The sequence below is a fragment of the Gouania willdenowi genome, chromosome 7 (assembly GCF_900634775.1).
Source record: "Gouania willdenowi chromosome 7, fGouWil2.1, whole genome shotgun sequence".
NCBI classification, from domain to species: Eukaryota; Metazoa; Chordata; class Actinopteri; order Blenniiformes; family Gobiesocidae; genus Gouania; species Gouania willdenowi.
The window spans coordinates 1,376,053-1,396,890 of NC_041050.1; the positions used below are offsets into that span (position 1 = coordinate 1,376,053).

At 38.7% G+C, this 20,838-nt stretch overlaps 1 protein-coding gene across 1 annotated transcript; it reads left to right on the forward strand.

The window, feature by feature from the left end:
• Position 1: 1 nt before the first annotated feature.
• scrt2 (scratch family zinc finger 2) lies at positions 2-9,436 on the forward strand. Its single transcript, XM_028453316.1, has 2 exons — positions 2-590; positions 8,373-9,436. Exons 1-2 carry the CDS (start codon positions 422-424, stop codon positions 9,188-9,190), a joined length of 987 nt encoding a protein of 328 aa, XP_028309117.1. The 5' UTR covers positions 2-421; the 3' UTR covers positions 9,191-9,436.
• Positions 9,437-20,838: the final 11,402 nt, after the last annotated feature.

Below are 20,838 nucleotides of genomic sequence, written 5' to 3' on the forward strand. Positions count from 1 at the left end.
TAGTAATTTGATGTGTGTCCCCAGGGACATTTGATGGATTAAAGCTAAGCAGCTCCATTTCGCAGCACCACCTGATCTTCCAGAGCCTGCCCCATATAAAGGCTGTGATTGCTGATCTCAGCTAGTCTGACAGTCTCTCTCTCTCTCTCTCTCTCTCCCTCTCCCTCTCTCTCTCTCTGTCCGTCTCCATCTCTTCTCCTCCTCACTGGTCCTCTCAGCCTGCTGCATCACAGGAGCTATCCAGTGCTGAACAGGATCGCTTTTATTTTTTATTTTTTTATGTTTCCAGGAGTCCTCTGGGTCACACTTCTTTATTTTTCGGTCTTCCTCTCCAACCCCAGGATTACTGGAGCTCCGTCCGAGCGTCTCACATCTTTCTCTCATGCGTTTCTCCAAGCTCAGTGTTTCCATCCTCTGAAACATGCCCCGCTCATTTTTGGTGAAGAAGATCAAGCTTGATGATTTCTCTTCGTCCAACGTGTCCTCATCCAACCACCACCACCACCATCACCCCCTGGACGACTCGTTCACCTTCGCCCGCTCCATCACAGACTCGGTGAGCAGCCTCGGGGTTCGTCTGAGTGAGAATGGTGAGTGAACATGCCTCCAGTGTCAGGTGCTCCACTTTAAACTGCTGACGTTAGCATCCCAGCTCAGATGGGTTAGCATTAGCATTCCTCTGGTTTTACATGAGCAGAAAACAGTGATTGTTCCTTTACGTCAAACAATAACACATTACTACTACTGCTGCTACTGTGTAAATTAACGAGTGTTAACGCGGCTGATTTTTGCAGCGATATCTGAAATAATCCCCTCCAGTGGCTCCCCACCCCCACCACCACCCCCACCCCCACCGCTCTGCTCCCAGACTTTTGTTTTTTGACTCCAGTGAAGGACGGACTCGATTCAGGTCACAGCAGCGGATTAGTTTATGTAAATAGAGACACAAACAAACGTGTGGCGTATCGTTGTGTGTTTGTATGACTGTGGTGCTGCTACCTCGTGGTGTTTGTGCTCACTGCTCATGGTTAGCTGCTGCTGCTGCTGCTCACGTCCTGTTCATCGTGTCGACTCAAAGAATCCGAGGATCAGATGATACATTTGTCCTTAGCTGTTGTTGTCCTTGAGTTCCGATCACAGGGCCCCCCCTCCGGCCCCCCCTCCCTCATCCGACCCGTGCACACACACAGGCTCCCCCACCCCCCATCCTCCACATCTTTTCTCTTCCTTCCGGGCATTTGAAAACTAGCAGGGGTTAGAGTTTCAGTCGGGCAGGCCTATCGCCGCCACAGGAGACTTCAGCACGGCGTACAGTAGAGCCAGGAGGGAGGGGCTTGGGGGGTGGGGTGGGGGGAGTAAAAAGGAGACAAAAATGCTTGAGGCAGCACTGAGGCTGGTCACATGACCCATGCAGGCTGTACAGTGAACAGGAGGAAAGGCACAAAGCTGGTCAGAGGCGACCTTCACTTTCACTTTCACACACGCCGCGGTCCGTCCCGACTGAACAGCAGCTGTGAGTCTTTGTTGGGATCAGCTCAGCAATCACAATCAGCGCCATGCTAACCACCTGTTATTGAGCACAGCCAATGAGCAGAGGGGGATGATGCACAATCAGCAGAACCCACACGCCAACAATCAAAGTCAATAACCACAAATACGAGCACATCCTCACAGTTTCCTCTCATCCTTTGTTTAAAGACTGAGCAAAAATGAGAGAGAATCGTCTCATTATCAGTGAAAGAGCAAAACGATGTCCTTTTCACGCTCAGGCAGAGAATTGAAAACCAAAAGCCCTCAGTCAGCACTTCTGCAGCAGGTTTTCTTCCTGCTTTGTGGAGACGTTTGACTCGAGTGTCTGTGGAACAACAAAGAGACGAGGCTGAGAGGCTCCATTAATTACATGCTTGCTTTGCATTAAAGAGCACGAGCCTTAAAGGCTGATGCAGCGTCTCTGACCTTGGATCATTGAGACGTAGTAAACAACAAGTTCCATCACACTACGAAAACCGTAGCGTTACAGATAAACGTAAAGAAGGAGGAAATATCTGAGATTATTCAGATGAAAAATGCAGTTTATTGGATGTGAGGAAAGTGATGGAGTGTGTGTGTGTGTGTGTGTGTGTGTGAACCAACACCATCTGCTTCACACACAGTGAAGCCATGCAGTAATAATGTGCATGTGTGTGTGTGTGTGTGTGTGTGCGTGTGCAGCAGGGCCTGGTTGATAAAGTGTGTTCCATGCGAACCTTATAAAGAAGCTCTTCAGCTCATTTCCTAATGGCCACGTTCAGGTGGTGACCCCCTCTTCACAAACAAAGCTGATTGGCTGAGCTCCATAAACTGCTTTTGTGCGTCGCAGATACTTGTCGTGTTTCCTCGTATTCCAGCAGCTGCACTATTTTACCCATGATAGCCTATTGATCAGCTCAAAAACTTTGAATTTCATTAAACGCCTGCAGTCAATAGCTCACACACAGTGCTGAGGAATGGACTTTTCTTTTTCTTTTTCTGCACTTATGCATTATTATTGGTCCCAGAAAGACATCTTTCACTCCTTTAGATCAGGGGTTCTCAACCTTTTCAAAATAAAGGTCCCAGAGAGCAGGGACCCCCACTGTAGCAGAAGGTGGTTGAACACAGACATGAACATTGAAGAACAGTCATGTGGAGACAGGACCATCTATAAGGGGGAATAAAGGAGAGATTTTTGGGGTCCATCCATAAAGTCAGTAAAATGATGGTCCATTGTTCTATGAATCTGTGATAACCACATTTATTTATTCATCTGAATAATATCCACCGTTATCCAGGGACGTTTATTATTATTATTATTATTATTATAGTCATCTTAAAGATGGAAATCCTGATTTTAATCACTAATAAAATGGTTCAAAGAGACCAAAAATGGTGGAAAAGGTGGTGAAATGGGATTTTAAAAACCACAGAATATGATTATAAGTGACAATAATAGGTCAACATATGCAACATTAGGTGGAAAAATTTGTTTTTTTTCCTGTGAAAACCACAAATGTGTTTAAAGAACCAACTTGATGAATGAGAATGTAAACATAAACTGTAATTGTCAAAAACACATGTACAAGTTTACAAAAAAACTAAGTTAAATGATGGCAAATAATGGGCATGATGAATCAAGAATGTGGTTAAATTGGCAAATAATTATCAGGAAATCTGGTGAAAAGCAGATAAAAGTGACAATAATGGGTCAACATATGTGACATTAGGTGTAAAAGTGGTAGAAAGGGTTTCTAAGTGCTGAACATGTCTGGAAAGTGGAAAAAATGTGTATAAAATACATTAAAATGTGATGTAGAAGTGTCAGAAATGGGAGAAATGTAGCAAAAAATTCATTAAAAGGAGCAAAAAAAGCAGAAAAAGTGATGAAAATATGTTAAAATATGGTGAGTTTGGTGTTGTTGCAGAAAAATGGTAAAAATAAGCAAATAATCTTAGTTTAATGAAAGCATCTGGTGACCCACTGCCAGTGTCTTGTGACCCCAAGGTTGTGAACCCTTGCTTTAAACAACACATACGTTAACCATGGAGGTAAACTGTTCATTTAGCTCCTTTTAGCTCTTTTAGCTCTTTTTAGCCCCTTTTAGCTCCTTTTAGCTCTTTTAGCTCTTTTTAGCCCCTTTTAGCTCCTTTTAGCTTCTTTAGCTCCTTTTAGCTTCTTTAGCTCCTTTTAGCTCCTGTGGCTCTGTGAGGAATCAGAAGCTTCACAGAAAGAGGAGGAGCATCAACGATGCCAGAATGAATCCATCTCTGTGACTCCTGCTCAGTGCAGCTGGGACATTAAATCACACATTGAGCTTTTTCTGCATCGCTGTTTAAACACGAGCTCCAACAGGATCATCTGCTACGCTAATTAAACCTAGCTTACATCGGTTCAATCATTAAATGAAGCTGGTAAAAGTTGTAGTTTTGGATGCATTTTGAAGCTGGACTCAACAGTGGTGCATTGCATGTTCTCACTGTGCAGGGCTGAGCTATCATCATCATCATCATCATCATCATCATCATCATCATCATCATCATCATCATCATCCTGCGCTCACACTCAGAGTAAAAACTGCGTCACGTTTCCCTGCATCACTGAACTATTGTGAGTCCGACCTCTGCGTTTCACTGAGATAAATCATCATCATCATCATCATCATCATCTTTATCCAGCGTTAGAATGATGTCATCAGCACCACGTCACCGTCCTTATCCATCACTAATGACTGTGTCTGAGTTCAGCCAAAAACTACCTCAACATTTCACTCAATAACCTTAAAGTGAATCAAACACGTTGTTCTTTAAAGATAAAGAACAAGTTCAGACAAAAGCAGATTACAGCCAATAGAAGCTCAGTGAGCAGCTGCTTGTGATTCCGAGGGGGATTTTTGTTCCTGTAGATGACGATCACTCGTCCGTCCAATCACAGCTCAATAAATACTGAGATACGTAATGTTTGGTTTATTTAAGAAAATGATTTATTGATCCAACGATGAAACAAAATCTTTGATTTAAACCTTGAAAACTCAAATGTTGTATTTATGAATAAAACAGTGATATAATATGCTATATGACAATATGCTAATTGTATAATATTACTTTTGTTTGTGTCATAATTATTAAAACACTAATTCAGAATCAGAAGTACTTTATTTATCCCAGGGGGAAATTACTTTTGTTGCAGAAGCTCAAGAAATATTCCAAATAAAAAGAATAAACATAAAAGAAAGAGAAAGAGAAATGTACATTATTGATTAAATAAGGATTAAATACAAGTGTACACATTACAGTACAAGAAATAAAAACAAGATAAATAATAATAATAATAATACACATATACAAATATAATACAGATATATACAATAATCTAATGAATGAACACGTTTAAGCTAAAAATGTAAGTGATCCAAAAGCAGGGACGTCACATTATTTAATCATTTGCTTTAATGATTGTGATTTATTTATCTATAAAAATAGATGAAAAAAACTAGTTAATGTAACAAATCCACACACACGTAATTATGGGATAAAAATGCTTTTCAGTCAATTTTTGCTTGTTGAGTTAAATTTTCTTATTTCCTGTATTTTAAATTGTTTCTCCAACATTAATGAATGAAATGAGCTCATTCAGAAAATAAAATGCTTGTTTTACTATATAGAAGTAAACCAATTATTATCATTATTATTAGTGATATTATTGTGCATTTATGATCCATTTCTCTTCATATCCAACGTGAATCCTTGACAAAGCAAAGCATGCTGGGAAATCTGCACTCTGGCTCTAGTAATTAAACAGTTGAACCATTAAACTATTGCGTTATTAATTACATGCCTGCTTTGATAATGAGCCTAAAGGTTGAAGCAGTGAGTCTGTAAATGATGAACATCATGTCCAACCTCGAGTTACTGAAACATATTCAAAAAAGTTAATGTAAAAAAACAACAAAAAAACAAAAAACATTGTTTTCTTTTTTAAAATCCAAGAACAATAAATATGAACCTTTAGTCTTTTTATTACAAAGGATGGTTTCTTTTTATTCATACATTTTTAGGTAAAAACTCCCTAAACGTCTGTGTTTATTTCCATCTGATTTACCGCAATGCAAAGCATGCTGGGAAAACTACACTATTGTAACCATTTTTTTCACTTTTTACATTTTACTTCAAAGAAACGACTCTGGAAGTTCAGATTTACCCAAAAGTGCATTAGTAACTACTACATCTAAAGTCATTTTCTAACTAATATTAATTTTATTACAGTATAAAGCACCAAATACAACAGCGTTATCTTGTATAAAAATAAGAACAAGATTATGAGATAATATGAGTAGGAATATCCTTCACTGGTTGGACTGAGATCTACAGATAAACAATACCTGCAGTAAAGCTTTTAAAAATCATTTAGTTCAAATTAATGTGGACTTTTCAACATATGTCACAACATTTTCATTTAAAATTGAGGGTGCGAGTTAAATAACGATGCAATAGGCAGCGCCATCTAGTGAGTAAAATGTAATAGATGTTACATAAGATGCTCCGTCATTGGTGGAACCTACAGTGTGGCCACGATAAGTCGTACTTACTACATCCATAAAATTATACGTTTGCATACAAGACAATACATTTAGACAAAATATCGTAAATAGAAGGAGCCTCATAGGCATTAAATACATTTTTCTGTTATACCTGAAAATAACAATTGCTGTCAAGTATTTAAACCCCCAACGCTAACTTTCACACATGTGACTTAAAGCCAGGTGCGACTTATTTGTTGATTTATTTGCAAAAATAACGCAATTTATGGAAAGTGATATAAACTTTGGAAATTATGGAATTCAGTGTTTACTGGGAAACTACAGCACCATATTTGGGGCAAAAAAGTATTTAGTGAGCCACCAATTGTGCAAGTTTTCCCACTTCAAAAGATGAGAGGCCTGTAATTTTCATCATAGATAAACCTCAACTATGAGAGACAACATGAGAAAAAAAATCCAGAAAATCACATTGTAGGATTTTTATTGAATTTATTTGCAAATTATGGTGGAAAATAAGTATTTGGTCAATAACAAAAGTTCCTCTCAATACTTTGTAATGTACCCTTTGTTGGCAATGACAGAGGTCATTCGTTTTCTGTAAGTTTTCACAAGATTTTCACACTCTGTTGCTGGTATTTTGGTCCATTCCTCCATGCAGATCTCCTCTAGAGCAGTGATGTTTTGGGGCTGTCGCTGGGCAACACAGATTTTCTATGGAAACTGGCTAGGCTAGGCTCTCCAGGACCTTGAAATGCTTCTTATGAAGCCACTCCTTCATTGCCCGGGCAATGTGTTTGTGATCATTGTCATGCTGAAAGACCCAGCCACGTTTCATCTTCAATGCCCTTGCTGATGAAAGGAGGTTTTCACTCATAATCTCACGATACATGGCCCCATTCATTCTTTCCTTTACATGAATCAGTCGTCCTGGTCTCTTTGCAGTGAAACAGCCCCAAAGCATGATGCTACCACCCCCATGCTCTACAGTAGGTATGGTGTTCTTTCTCCTCCAAACACGAGTTGAGTTTTTACCAAAAAGTTCTTTTTTGGTTTCATCTGACCATCCAAATGCTCTCTAGCAAACTTCAGACGGGCCTGGACATGTAGTGGTTTAAGCAGGGGGGCACGTCTGGTACTGTAGGATTTCAGTCCCTGGTGGCGTAGTGTGTTACTGATGGTAGCCTTTGTTACTTTGGTCCCAGCTCTCTGCAGGTCACTCACTAGGTCCCCCCGTGTGGTTCTGGGATTTTTGCTCACCGTTCTTGTGATCATTTTGACCCCACGGGGTGAGAACTTGCATGGAGCCCCAGATGGAGGGAGATTATCAGTGTCTTGTATGTCTTCCATTATCTAATAATTGGTCCCACAGTTGATTTCTTCACACCAAGCTGCTTACCTATTACAGATTCAGTCTACCCAGCCTGGTGCAGGTCTACTATTTAGTTTCTGGTGTCCTTTGACAGCTCTTTGGTCTTGGCCATAGTGGAGTTTGGAGTGTGACTGTTTGAGGTTGTGGACAGGTGTGTTTTATACTGATAACCAGTTCAAACAGGTTCCATTAATACAGGTAACGAGTGGAGGAGGAGCCTCTTAAAGAAGAAGTTACAGGTCTGTGAGAGACACAAATCTGGCTTGTTTATCGATGACCAAATACTTATTTTACCGAGGGATTTAATGATTAATTCATTAAAAATCCTACAATGTGATTTTTCTCAGTTTGTCTCTCATAGTTGAGGTTTACCTATGATGAAAATGACATGCTCAGTCCTTACATTTATCATCCTACTGGTTCCCAGCACTGAAACTGGGAGATGATTCTTCAGTGAGGAGCCTGTTAGCTGAATTTGGTAACTTTTCTACTTTTAGAGAAGTGACAATAACCAGTAAAACAGCAGCAGCAGCAGCAGCGTGATATGGAAGTTTTGTGCTTGAAAAATCTGAGAATAACTGTTTTTTTTTTTTTTCAAATATTGGAGCTGGATTATTGTGTTGTTAGTTGACGGTACAAGAAGCAAAGAACACCAGTAAGAACCAGTAAGAACCAGTGATGAATAGTGAGAACCGATGAGAACCATCCAGTGAGAACCGGAACCAATCAGAACAAGTGAGAACCAGTGAGAACCAGTGAGAACCAGTGAGAACCAGTAAGAACCAGTGTGGAATAGTGAGAACCGATGAGAACCAACCAGTGAGAACCGGAACCAATCAGAACAAGTGAGAACCAGTGAGAACCAGTGAGAACCAGTCAGAACCAGAACCAGTCAGAACCAGTGAGGGTCCTGGTGTAATCTGTTCTCACCCTGTGTGTCTCTTACTCAGGGTACATCCAGGACTACATCACGCCGTCTCCGTACCAGGTGGAGAAGAAGATGGAGCACAAGCTGGCGTCACCGGTGTCCAACCCGTACACGCCGGTCAGCAGTGGGGAGGAGTACTGTGACCCCGACCTCAAGCACCCCGACAGCCCTCAGTCCGGCATGACCGCCAGCGGCTTCTACGCCGGCGACTCGGAGGAATCCCTGGCCGAGGGCTACACCATGGATGCCTTCTTCATCTCCGACGGACGCTCCAGGAGGAAGGGCGATGTGGAGAGTCGAGGAGGGGGCGGATCCAGGAGCAGCAGCGCCAATGCCGCCGCGGTGACACCGGAGAGGGCGCCGGGCCTTCCTCGCCACACCTGCAATGAGTGTGGCAAGACATACGCCACCTCGTCCAACCTGAGCCGACACAAGCAGACACACCGCAGCCTGGACAGCCAGATGGCGCGCAAGTGCCCCACGTGCAACAAGGTGTACGTGTCCATGCCGGCGCTCGCCATGCACATCCTCACCCACGACCTCAAGCACAAGTGCGACGTGTGCAGCAAGGCGTTCAGTCGGCCGTGGCTGCTCCAGGGCCACATGCGCTCGCACACCGGCGAGAAGCCGTTCGCCTGTGCGCACTGCGGCAAAGCCTTCGCCGACCGCTCCAACCTCCGCGCCCACATGCAAACACACTCTGCCTTCAAGCACTACAGCTGCAAGCGCTGCAATAAGACCTTCGCCCTCAAGTCCTACCTGAACAAGCACTACGAGTCGGCCTGCTTCAAGGGCTCGACGGACGACGACGACGATGATGACTCCGGATCGGAAAACTAAACTGAGAAGAACCACTTTGAACCGCAGGTTAATAACCCCGGAGATACGTCAAAAAGATGTTCTCTTCTGGAAGAGAGCATGAAAATGTGTACATGGGGTTTTTTGAATAAATGCTGAATCAATTTTTTATGGGATCCACGCTGGCAAACCAACAGTTCCCACTCAAAATCAAGAAATCCAACTTGGATATTTTGTCATAACTTTGGTTTTATTAGACAAAGAAGCATGATCTCAGGGGCAAATTTCAGGGTTAGGGAATTCAATAATATATCTCAAAATATTGTAAATTGTGCCCAGAGAAAGATCCAAGATGGCCGCCATCCATATTGCGAATTTCAATCTTACCATAACTTCTCGGTTCTGTTAGACGTAGAAACATGATTTTTGTGGCAAAATGTTGCCAACACGGATGGCGGCCATCTTGGGTCTTGCTCTGAGCACAATTTACGGTATTTTAATATATATTATTGAATTCCTTAGACCCTGAAAACCTATCATTTGCCACTGAGATCAGGTTTCTATGTCAAATAGAACCAAATAGACAAAATATCCAATACAGATGGCGGCCATCTTGGATTTCTTGATTTTGAGTGGAAACCGTTGCGTGGATCTCATTAAAAATTGATTCAGAATACTGAAAAAAACCATGTACACATTTTGAATGATTTCTTCAAGAAGTGAACATCTTAGCCTAATGTTGCTACGTATCTGCGAGGCTACAAAGGTTCACAACCAAGAACCCGTTTCACTTTGCCCTCCATGCCTTTTTTCTTCTTCTTCCCTTTTTTTAAAAAGCAATATTTTCACTGAGATTACGTGAAGAAACTCTAACGATTAACGATTTCGGCAAAGACTATTTCAAAAGATGCTGGATTTCTTTCCCTGCACAGTAGCTAATCGTCCACAGAAACTACAATCAAACACCCCCCACCCCACTGAACCCCCCCTGAAACCAGACTGGAGATGATCATGTGACACAGACTTTAAAACACACACACACAAACACACATGCACGGAAACGCACACACACACACACGCACACATAATTATATATGAGGCCTGGCATGTGAATTTTTAACAATGATTATAATAATAATATTGATATCAATAGTAATAATATTTAGATTCCTGATATTTTATAGGAAATAGTAATGGAAAAAACAGGAAAAAAAACAAACAAACATAAAAAGGACTAACAGTGTTTTTTTCTTTTTGGTTTTTTAGAGACAATAATGACCTCTTGTATTTTTATGCTGCTTTTTATTTGCTAAGAATTGAATTCTTTTGCATCTGCCAACCTGGAGTTTTTAAGAAAAATGTGAACTTTTGACAGTATTTGCAAAAAAAAAAAAACAACAGGGAGATGATTTTGAAAGGTTCAAAAAAAGACAAAACCCCGTTTTTTCACAGCAGTGTTTTCACTCGACGGATCTTATTTTTCTATTTGATTTTTCTAAATTGATCGATTAGTTTTGTCTGCTTGTTATCGATGATGGAGAGAATCTTTGTAACTGTGGGTACGTTAACGTCCAATAAGCTACGCTGGTCCAGTATTAATGAGGCCTGTTGATCAGGTGCTCAGATCAATCATCATGTATTAATATTAGTAGTATTAGAACATGTAGGAGGTCAAAGGTCACGTGTGGTCGACTCGTCTATAGCAATGAAAACAAACTCTGGTTCTTCCTCGACCACAGCAGTGTTACCTCACACACACACACACACACACACACACACACACACACACACACACACACACACACACACACACACACACACACACACACACACACATACACACACACACACACACACACACACACACACACACACACACACACACACACACACACACACACACACACACACACACACACACACACACACACACACATACACACACACCCTCAGTTACAAAGGAAAAACCTTCTGTTTGTCTTTTTGATACGTCGCCCACACCTTATAGAAGCATTCCACTTATTTATTATGTAAATACTTTATTTATTCACCTATCTATTTATTTATTTATTTATTTATTTCCTCCCTCCCTCTGTGTGTGTACGGGAGCTTATTTACTGTATCATGTATTTATTATTATTTATTATTAACATCCATTGACCTTGTAAGATGCTGCTGATCTTCAAAGAAAAATGTTTATATGCATGAAAACTGTAGAAAGTCCGATGGACTTAGTTCTTAAAGAGGAACAATGTACAGAGGAGCTTCCGATGATGCAACGTTAAAAAAACTCTTTTCTTGGCAATAATTTCACGTACGCAGCAATTGACATGTGGACCAATCACAGCCGTCCTCTTTACTTTGTCAACGTAGGGCAATAAAAGACAAAACTAAACGCTGAAATACTCTTTATTGTGCCCCCCCCCCCCACCCACCATGACACAGCAGATTTCCAGCCCCTCAAATATCAGGCAATAAGCAACGTTTCCCTGGAGACGAGTTGATAATAGAGGAGCAACGTTGTTGCTGCAGTGAAGCAATAAATGTTGGTGATGAAGTGATAGAAGCAACACTTTCAACTTTAAACAGAAACGACGCTTCAAGCTTAAACTCAACTATATATAAAAAAAGGCAAAATAACAACAAATTGTTTTGTTTTCAGGAATAAAAGAACAACTTCAGGCAGAGAAATAAACGTAGAATGTGATCTGTATGTCTTCACCCACACTAATAAAGATGCTTTGCTCTAATTAATAAGCTCTCAACTGGAGGCTCGAGGTCCAAATGTGGACTTGGAGCCTTTTTATGGAGTCCTAAGCTTTTATTTTGAAGGAAACATGTTTTCATTCCACTGTCCACTCTTACTTCTAACAGTAAGAGGCAGTAAATGGTCAACAACTGATTTACTTTGAACTGTTTTCATTCAGTTTTTTTTTAGTGTTTAGTGAATTCCAAATTTTTCTTGATTTGAGTCACAAAATGTAAAGGTTTTGACAAAAACGTAAAAAAAAGTGATAAAAATTGTTTTTGGAATAAAGTTTAAAAATATTTTACAACTTCACTGAAAACTTTCCTTAATTTGCATAAAAATCTACTGATCTTGGATGAATTTAAGTTATTCACAAAAACCTTTAAAATGTTCAGATTTCTTGACGAAAGAATGTAAAAAATGCAAAAACTTGTGAAAATCTCAGCTACGTATGTGATGAACACTGCGATCATGATGCAAAAAATATGAAAAAATATGAAGGAATCAGCAAAATCTCATGAAATGCAACAGTTCTGAGATTAAAAATATTTTCAAGAGTGCATTTTCTTTGCAAAAAAACAACATGTAACAGTTTATTTTTCACAGAATTCAAAAGTTTCGGCAAGAAGATATTTTTAAAAATCAATAGTTTCTGGAATAAAGTTTAAATACATTTCACAACGGCACTGAAAACTTTACTTAATCAGCATTAATAAAAAGAGGAAATAATCAACATAACCTGTAAAATCTAATGATTTGGGATGAATTAAAGTTATTTGCAAAAACCTTTAAAATGTTTCTTGACGAAAAAATGTTGAAATAACTCATTTGCTTCTACAAAAAAACAAAGGTTTCTGGAAGAAAATGGATTTAAATTTCCCAGCTACTAATGTGATTAACACTGCGATCACGATACAACCACAGAGTTGTGTCACTCAACTGAAAACTTTTAGTTTTCAACCCTAAAAATAGGAAAGAATCAGCAAAATCTGATGAAATGCAACAATTCAGAGATGAAAAATATTTGAAAGAGTGAAATTTTGTCCACGAAAAACCAACGTATAATATTTTCTAGATAAAAAACAAGCCCAAAAATCTCATTTCACATCGACTCACGTGGTGAACAATTGTCTTATGAAGCAATAAATCTTGTTTTTTTAGTGCCACTGAAGACAGACGAGTGAGAGGTGGGCTATGGAGGGGCTGGGGGAGCGAGGCTAACAGGTGTTAGCAGACAGGCGGTGGATAGTGAGGCTGATTGAGTCTCTGAGTGACCTCCAAGGGGAAGGTCAAGCACCAGCAGGCACACACACACACACACACACACACACACACACACACACACACACACACACTTGCATCTTCCAAATGGACGCGACATTTGCAGTTGGTTGTTTCGCCCTCAGGAAAAACAAAAGGAGCTTCTCAGTGTGTGTCTGAGTGTGTGATGGCGTTTTTTAAACCAACTGTCTCCTGATTGACCACATCGCCGTAACATTTAACAGTACAATTTCACTGAAATATTTAACCAACGCAGAAACACGACGTCATGTTCCTGACTCCATTCTTTGAAAACAAAAATCTGTGCAGGAAAGTCATTCTTTATGAACGAAAACTAATAAAATCTAAACCTCTGCCCTCAACCTGTCCATAAACAAACTGTGGCACTAATGCAACGACATACGGCAGCAGAGCTTTTAAAAGGTGTTTTTTATATCTGACTGTGGGGGCTGATGTTAAAGTACCTCCAGAAGCTGCAGCTTTAATAGCAAAGATAAAAACAGAGCGCTCATTAAAAACATCCATTGGAAACATAACGTACTGTACCTTTAAGGCCTGTGAATTGACGTACTGTACCTTTAAGGCCTGTGAGTTAAACGCCACGAAGAGAAAAAAGACGCCATCTGATCTTTAGATGCAGGGAAACATTGTTCCTCTTTGATCCTTTTTGTAAATATCTGTGTAAATACATCACAGCAATAATAATATGACAAACGATGCATGTAAACATTTAATTGCTCTGTTTTTGTATGATCCACGCTGTCTTTTTTTATTTTGTATTTTTTTAAAGAGTTAAAGATAAAAAAAAGAAAGACAAATGCAGGTACACGGTTACAGCGTTGATGGCCACGTGAATCAGGGAGTGTGTCGGTGTGAATCTTCAAACTCTCAAAGATTAGATCACCTTCTGTTCCTCATTTATTTATTTATTTATTTATTTATTTATTTATTTATTTATGTGAGTGCCCGGCTTGGCTGCGCAATGAAAAAAGTGCCAAAAAGTATGATTTCCATGACAAAAGCCTTCAACATATGGTTGGCTGCTCCAATCCTTCCATATGGTCCTCAAAGAAAACAGATTAAGATTTTCCTCTCTCTCTCTCTCTCTCTCTCTCTCTCTCTCTCTCTCTCTCTCTCTCTCTCTCTCTCTCTCTCTCTCTCTCTCTCTCTCTCTCTCTCTCTCTCTCTCTCTCTCTCTCTCTCTCTCTCTCTCTCTCCCAGCTGAGTATATGAAGAAATTTAAGCCATGATGATTTGCTGAGGGATGTTTTTCATTTAATCTTGTTCACCTACAATTAATAACGACAACAATAGCAATGATAATGTTAATAAAACAATAGCACAAGTAACTGCAGGTCCTCGCTTCATTTATTGGCTGTTAACACACACACACACACGTTTACACACACACAGACATGAACATTGAAGAACAGTCATGTGGAGACAGGACCATCTATAAGGGGGAATAAAGGGGAGAGATTTTTGGGGTCCATCCATAAAGTCAGTAAAATGATGGTCCATTGTTCTATGAATCTGTGATAACCACATTTATTTATTCATCTGAATAATATCCACTGTTATCCAGGAACCACAGAAATTGGTTAAAAGTTTCAAAAATGGGGAGAAAATGTGTTCAAAAAGAGTTAAAAGTGTGGCAAATAATGGGCATGACAAATTGTGAATGTGGTTAAATTGGCAAAACGAATGAAATCTGGTGAAAAGAGGATAAAAGTGACAATAATGGGTCAATATATGTGACATTAGGTGTAAAAGTGGTAGAAAGGGTTTATAAGTGCTGAACATGTCTGGAAAGTGGAAAAAATGTGATGTAGAAGTGTAAGAAATAGGAGTAATGTTGCAAAAATACATTAAAAGGAGCAAAAATATGGCAAGAAAAAGTGATGAATATATGTTAAAATATGGTGAGTTTGCTGTAGATGCAGAAAAATGGTGAAAATAAACAAAAATTGGCTGAATTTTTTTTTCGCCACTGAACGACCCAGAACGTAAGCTCCGCCCCGAGCAGTAATCTTTGCTGTGAATGAGAGATGCTAATGATGCTAATGATGTTTACAGATGATCTAAATATTTAATCTGAGGTGGTTTTAATAACGCTGGGCGACTCTGACGCTGCTGTAGAAAAGCAGTGGTGTGTCATGGAAAGCACAGGCATCTGTTCCACCTCTATTAATCCGTCCCTGGTCATTAAACTTTAATGGAGCATTGATTTTATACGGGAACTACTCTCCCTGAGTGACTGAGAGAAAAAGGCCGAGGAAAAATAAAAATGAATCATTGACGGTGGACACGGGGATTATTATTCTGGGGCTTTTCTTGATTGCTTTCCAGGGAATATAAATATAATATATACAACACTGTGTCCTTCAGCGTCCTCCAGCAACAGCAGCAGCAGCAGCATTAGTAGTAGCAGCAGCATTAGCATTAGCATTAGCATTAGCAGCAGCAGCAGCATTAGCAGCAGCAGTATAATGAGAGCACAACTCTCTCTATAGCTGCTGATGCTTTTTACTCAACTCATGTTTTACAAGAAAAGTTAAAGAAATCCAACGTTTACACATGGAGTAATCTGACTCTAGTGCAGCTAACAGGTTAGCATGCAAGTTACCATCGCACTGACATCATCTGCTTTACCCTCGTCATCTGCATGTCAACACACTGACTGTGTCACTCTGTTACCTGTTATCTATGTTAGATATGCTGCTACAGGGTCCTAGTGCAGGTGTCGTTTCCAGGGCCGTAGCGCCACATTTTGGGCCCTGGGTGTAAATTGGGCCCCAATTGTATTTATGTAAACTATAGGGATGTAACGATTCTCTCAACTCCCGATACGATACTGGGTTCACGATACAATTCTCTCACGATTTATTTTACAAAATGGGACTGTAGTCAAATGATGGATGAAAAATATTCCTGTATTTTTTTTGGGAAGAAAACTCGAAAATACTGTTCTATTTTTCATTTATTTTTTTTTTTCAAAAGAATCCCATGATAAACTATTCAAAACAATGCAATTTAACTAAAAATAAATCTTGAATGAAATAAATAAAGGAATAATACAAATGAAGAAGAAGCCGATTCATTTAAATTCTGGTTTAAACTACATAATAGTTGTTTTTCTTTTTAAAAGTGCAACTGAAAATGTGTTTTGTGCCTTAACAATTGGACTTAAAAAAAAACCCATCATTGCACTTATTTACGTCAGACATTTGTTTGAACCAGCAGAGGGCGCTGGTAACCCAGTGGTCGGTTGGCATGCAGCTAATGTAGCAGTGAAGAAGAGATGCTATGCTAGCAGTCAGAGCTAATAGAAAAACGTGACTTTTACAGATATTCACGTAATATTACAGATATTCTTTCGGTGCTAAAGGGGTAAGGAATCATTTATTAACATGGTTAAGAGTAGATGGCGGCCAAAAAGAAAGTAGTAGCAGATTCCGGTCGCCGCGTACACTGCTGGACAAGAGAAGGGATAATATATAGCACCCCATGCTGTTTAAAAAAAGTACTGCGATTCAATTTTCAAAGTATCGATGTCAATCATGATACTTATGAATCGATTTTTAACTGCCTTACGATTAATCGTTACATCTCTAGTAAACTATATTAGTTTTATAGAAGCTTTCTGTTTTCTTCACATTAAGCTATTGATTCCATATCCATTGCTTGTATTTTCTAAATCTGTTCTACTATATTCTAGTGGTTCATTGAATATTGTGTTTGTGACATATTTTTGCTACAATTTAGTTGCTAAAATAGTTTTTATCTGGTTAATAAAAGGTAAATATAGAATGATTAAAGCATGGGGACACAATAGGGGTGTCCCGATCCAATATTGATATTGAATATTGGTCTGATATCAGCCAGAAAACAAATATCGAATTTTATCGGACTGCATCTAAAATCTCCAACATAAGCGCTCCGATAAATTTTTGTAGTTTTTGTCCCACTTGTATAAGTAAAACTATAAATAATAAAAGTCTGTATGATTCGTGCTGATATTGTATCGGATTGATATCGGTATCGGCCAACACTCAAGGCTGCAATATCGGTATCGTATCAGAAGTGAAAAAGTTGTATTGGGACATGCTTAGTACTTAAAACGTGGTGGCAGCAACACTTATTGTCTGAAAAAGATGTGTAGGTTTTAAAGCTGAATAATTGAGTTGATCTCCTTTATTTCCTGGTTTTCCTTTCTTGAGTAAAGACATGGTTTCCTGCTGCTGTCTATCTCCTGGTCACAGTTCAGACTACCTGCCACATGTGGGTCGTACCATTCCACTGCTTTAAAGGGGGTGGTAGCTATGGCACTGATGCAGCATTAATACTTGTTTTTAGTGCAAAAATGTGATGAACAACCAGCTTATTTTCACACAGGGTCGTTTACATTACAATATAAATCATCTTAAGATTTTTAAAATGCATTTTTTGTACATATATACTGTATAAAAAAGACTTATGAGTCTTGTTGCTATCCACACACTGTTATTGTTTTCAGCCAGAAACTGCACATTACAGTAGAACACATGAATATTTAGGAGGCTATTGTTATTGTGAGTCTGTTTCAGCGCGTCATGCGGTGTGTTTATCACAGCAACAGGAAGGATAAGGAATTAACATGTAACAAGGTTAAAAAGTTGATTTTAATCCTCATGTATCCTTTTATTCTATCCTACCTGTGTCTAACTTAGTGATTTACAACTGACACAAAGTCTATCCCTCCATGTTAAAGCGTATATAGAACATGTATCCAGTGTTGTATTGTATGATATATTATGGAGAACATCATAAATATTAACACTGCTTAATTTGTTAAGTTACAGGAGGTGCTGAACATTTCAAGCTGCGTCTTGGATTTATTTTGGCGGGTCCAATATGTAGCCGGCGGGTCCAAAATTTTAACAAAAAAGGATTTATAAATATTAAGAGTGTTTCCAACAGCGTAGATTAAGACATTAATAGTCTAACAACGTAACTTTGCTGAACGCTGAATGCATTTTTTGGAATTTTAACCAAAAAATATGAAAGAATCCACCACTTCAGAGATGAAACATATTTGAAGGAAATAATTTTCTTTGCAAAAAAACAAGTCATGAAATTTGTAAAATAACAAATTCGACATTTTCTTGATCTGAGTCACAAATTTTAAAGGTTTTGGGAAAAATTATATTGTTTCCGGAATAAGGTTAAATACATTTTACAACTACACTGAAAACTTTCTTTAATCTGCATTAATAAAAAAGGAAAGAACCAGAATCAATTTTAAACACAGATTTAGAGAAGCTAGACCGACACTTAAGTAAAAACATCTCATACGCAGACGTGGAGCAGTGAGGAGGAGCTGCATGTGGAGACGTTAGTAGAAAATAACAGGTTTTAAACATGTAAACATTTAAACAGGGAAGCTGCACAGATATAAAAATTCTATTTAGCATGTTTACTGCTAGCGGTGCTAGCCAGCTGCTTCTCTCCCTCACATCACACGTGCAACAGTCATAATTCTAAAATGCAGTGGAAACGCAGACATTAGAGAGAAGTACCAGGAACTAAAAGGTTCCTGGTACGTTCTGTGGTAATTAAAGGAGTTTTTTTTAAAGGTAAATCTACAGGATGAGCCTCAGCATCATCAACATTCTCTAAAACTTCACCCTGGCAGATGTTTGTCGTCCCTGATCTGATTTTATGATGACAGTAAATATGAATAACTGATTTCATTACATGGCAGTGGAGTGTAAAATGGGAACCTGAGGAATCCAATTACATCACCCGTGGGCGTGCTCTCTCTCTCTCTCTCTCTCTGTGTGTGTGTGTGTGTGTGTGGACCACCATGGCACGTGGACCGGACCATGCTCCTGCACACACACAATGTGTGACACACACACAGTAGTATGAAAAGGTGTTTTCCTTCCTGATTTCTTACTTTCCAGCAGTTCATACTGGAAAACCCTCCAATGTGGCTGAATTACAACAATTCTGCAAAGATGATTGGGCCAAAATTCCTCCACAGCGTTGTAAAAAGACTCATTGCAAGTTATTGCAAACGCTTGATTGCAGTAGTTGCTGCTCAGGGGCCCCACCAGTTATTAGGTTTAGGGCCAAACACTTTTTCACACAGGACCATGTAGCTTTGTTTTTTTCTTCCTCGCTAATAAAACCCTTCATTTAAAAACTGCTTTTTGTGTTTACTTGTGTTATCTTAGACTAATGTTTAAATTTGTTTGTGTGGAAAACACAAGTAATGAATCACACCACTGTACATATATAAACATATGTCCTACGTATACAGTCTGCTCTGCTCACACACTCACTCAGGAAGTGATGGAGCTAAATTATTAAAAACAACCTCCACTCTGACTCAGAGTATCCAAAGTGACAGGTGGAGCTAACGCGGCTACGGCTACGTTACATCCTCTAAAGGAGAACAGACGGAACATTTATCACAGCTCACTATGAGAACCTGCAATCTGCTTCATGTGTGACATCATCAGAAAACAACAGCTTTAATTGGTATAAAATGGAATAAAATAGAATACTCCTTTATTGAACCCCAGAGGAGAAATTCACGTTTGCGGGAACATAATAACACAATAGAAACAAAAATAAATATTTACATAGATAATAGTGTAAATAATGTAGAGTTGTGGGTCAGGCATAAATTAGAAGAAAAAACAAACAATCAACATAAAGACATAATTAAATAAATTAAAAATAATAATTAAAAATGTGCACATGACACTCAAAGGAATTTTGTTGGTATAATCAATGTTTCACATGTCAGGTTGTCTATTGAATCCTCACTAAACATTAGATGTACTTTTCATCTCTGTTTATCTCTAAGACATTCATAAAAATAATATTTAATTTAATTGTGCAGTGTTACAATGTTTAATAGAAAACAGCAGACAATAGGGAAACTGGAGAAGGATTTTGTTTTATAACATTAATTATTTTTTTCTATTAAACAATTAAAATTTTAAATACTTACACATTTACTCTTTCATTTTTATTTTTTCTCATCATTCAACTTAATAATTGCAAATATAACATGTTTAAAGAATCCAAATTCGCTTCTAAAACATTGAAAAATAATTAATATATTTTTATAAATAATTAATTTCATATACAAGTACTGCAGGCACATTTCTATTTTCGTTTACATACCAAGATATTATTCAACTGAAAAATTATAATATAAAACATGTTCAAATAATTAAAATTCACTCCTAAAACACTGTAATCTATTTATGTATTTATTTTATGTTATTATTTCCTATGTCTCCATAAGTGGTAAAGTGTTGAGTTTAACCTTCAACCTCCAATAAAAAGCCTTGTTGTGTGTTTGGCGCCACCTGTCGGTTGAACATAGCATGCTAGCTGCTAACCAACAAAAACAAATGACATTTCTTTCAATAAATATTGTTACTGTCATTGTACCGTACGTCAAAGTAAAAACTACAGAGAAACCATTAATTATGTGTAAATCAATAAAAACTTTCATTATAAATATTGTAGCATCTCCAAATTCAACACAACGCCCCGAAACATGCACAAGCTAGCGGTAGCTAGGCTAATCCTCTGCAATCGTACATTTTCAACCCATTTCTACGCTAAGATACAATAAGGGACAGATATGTGATTTATT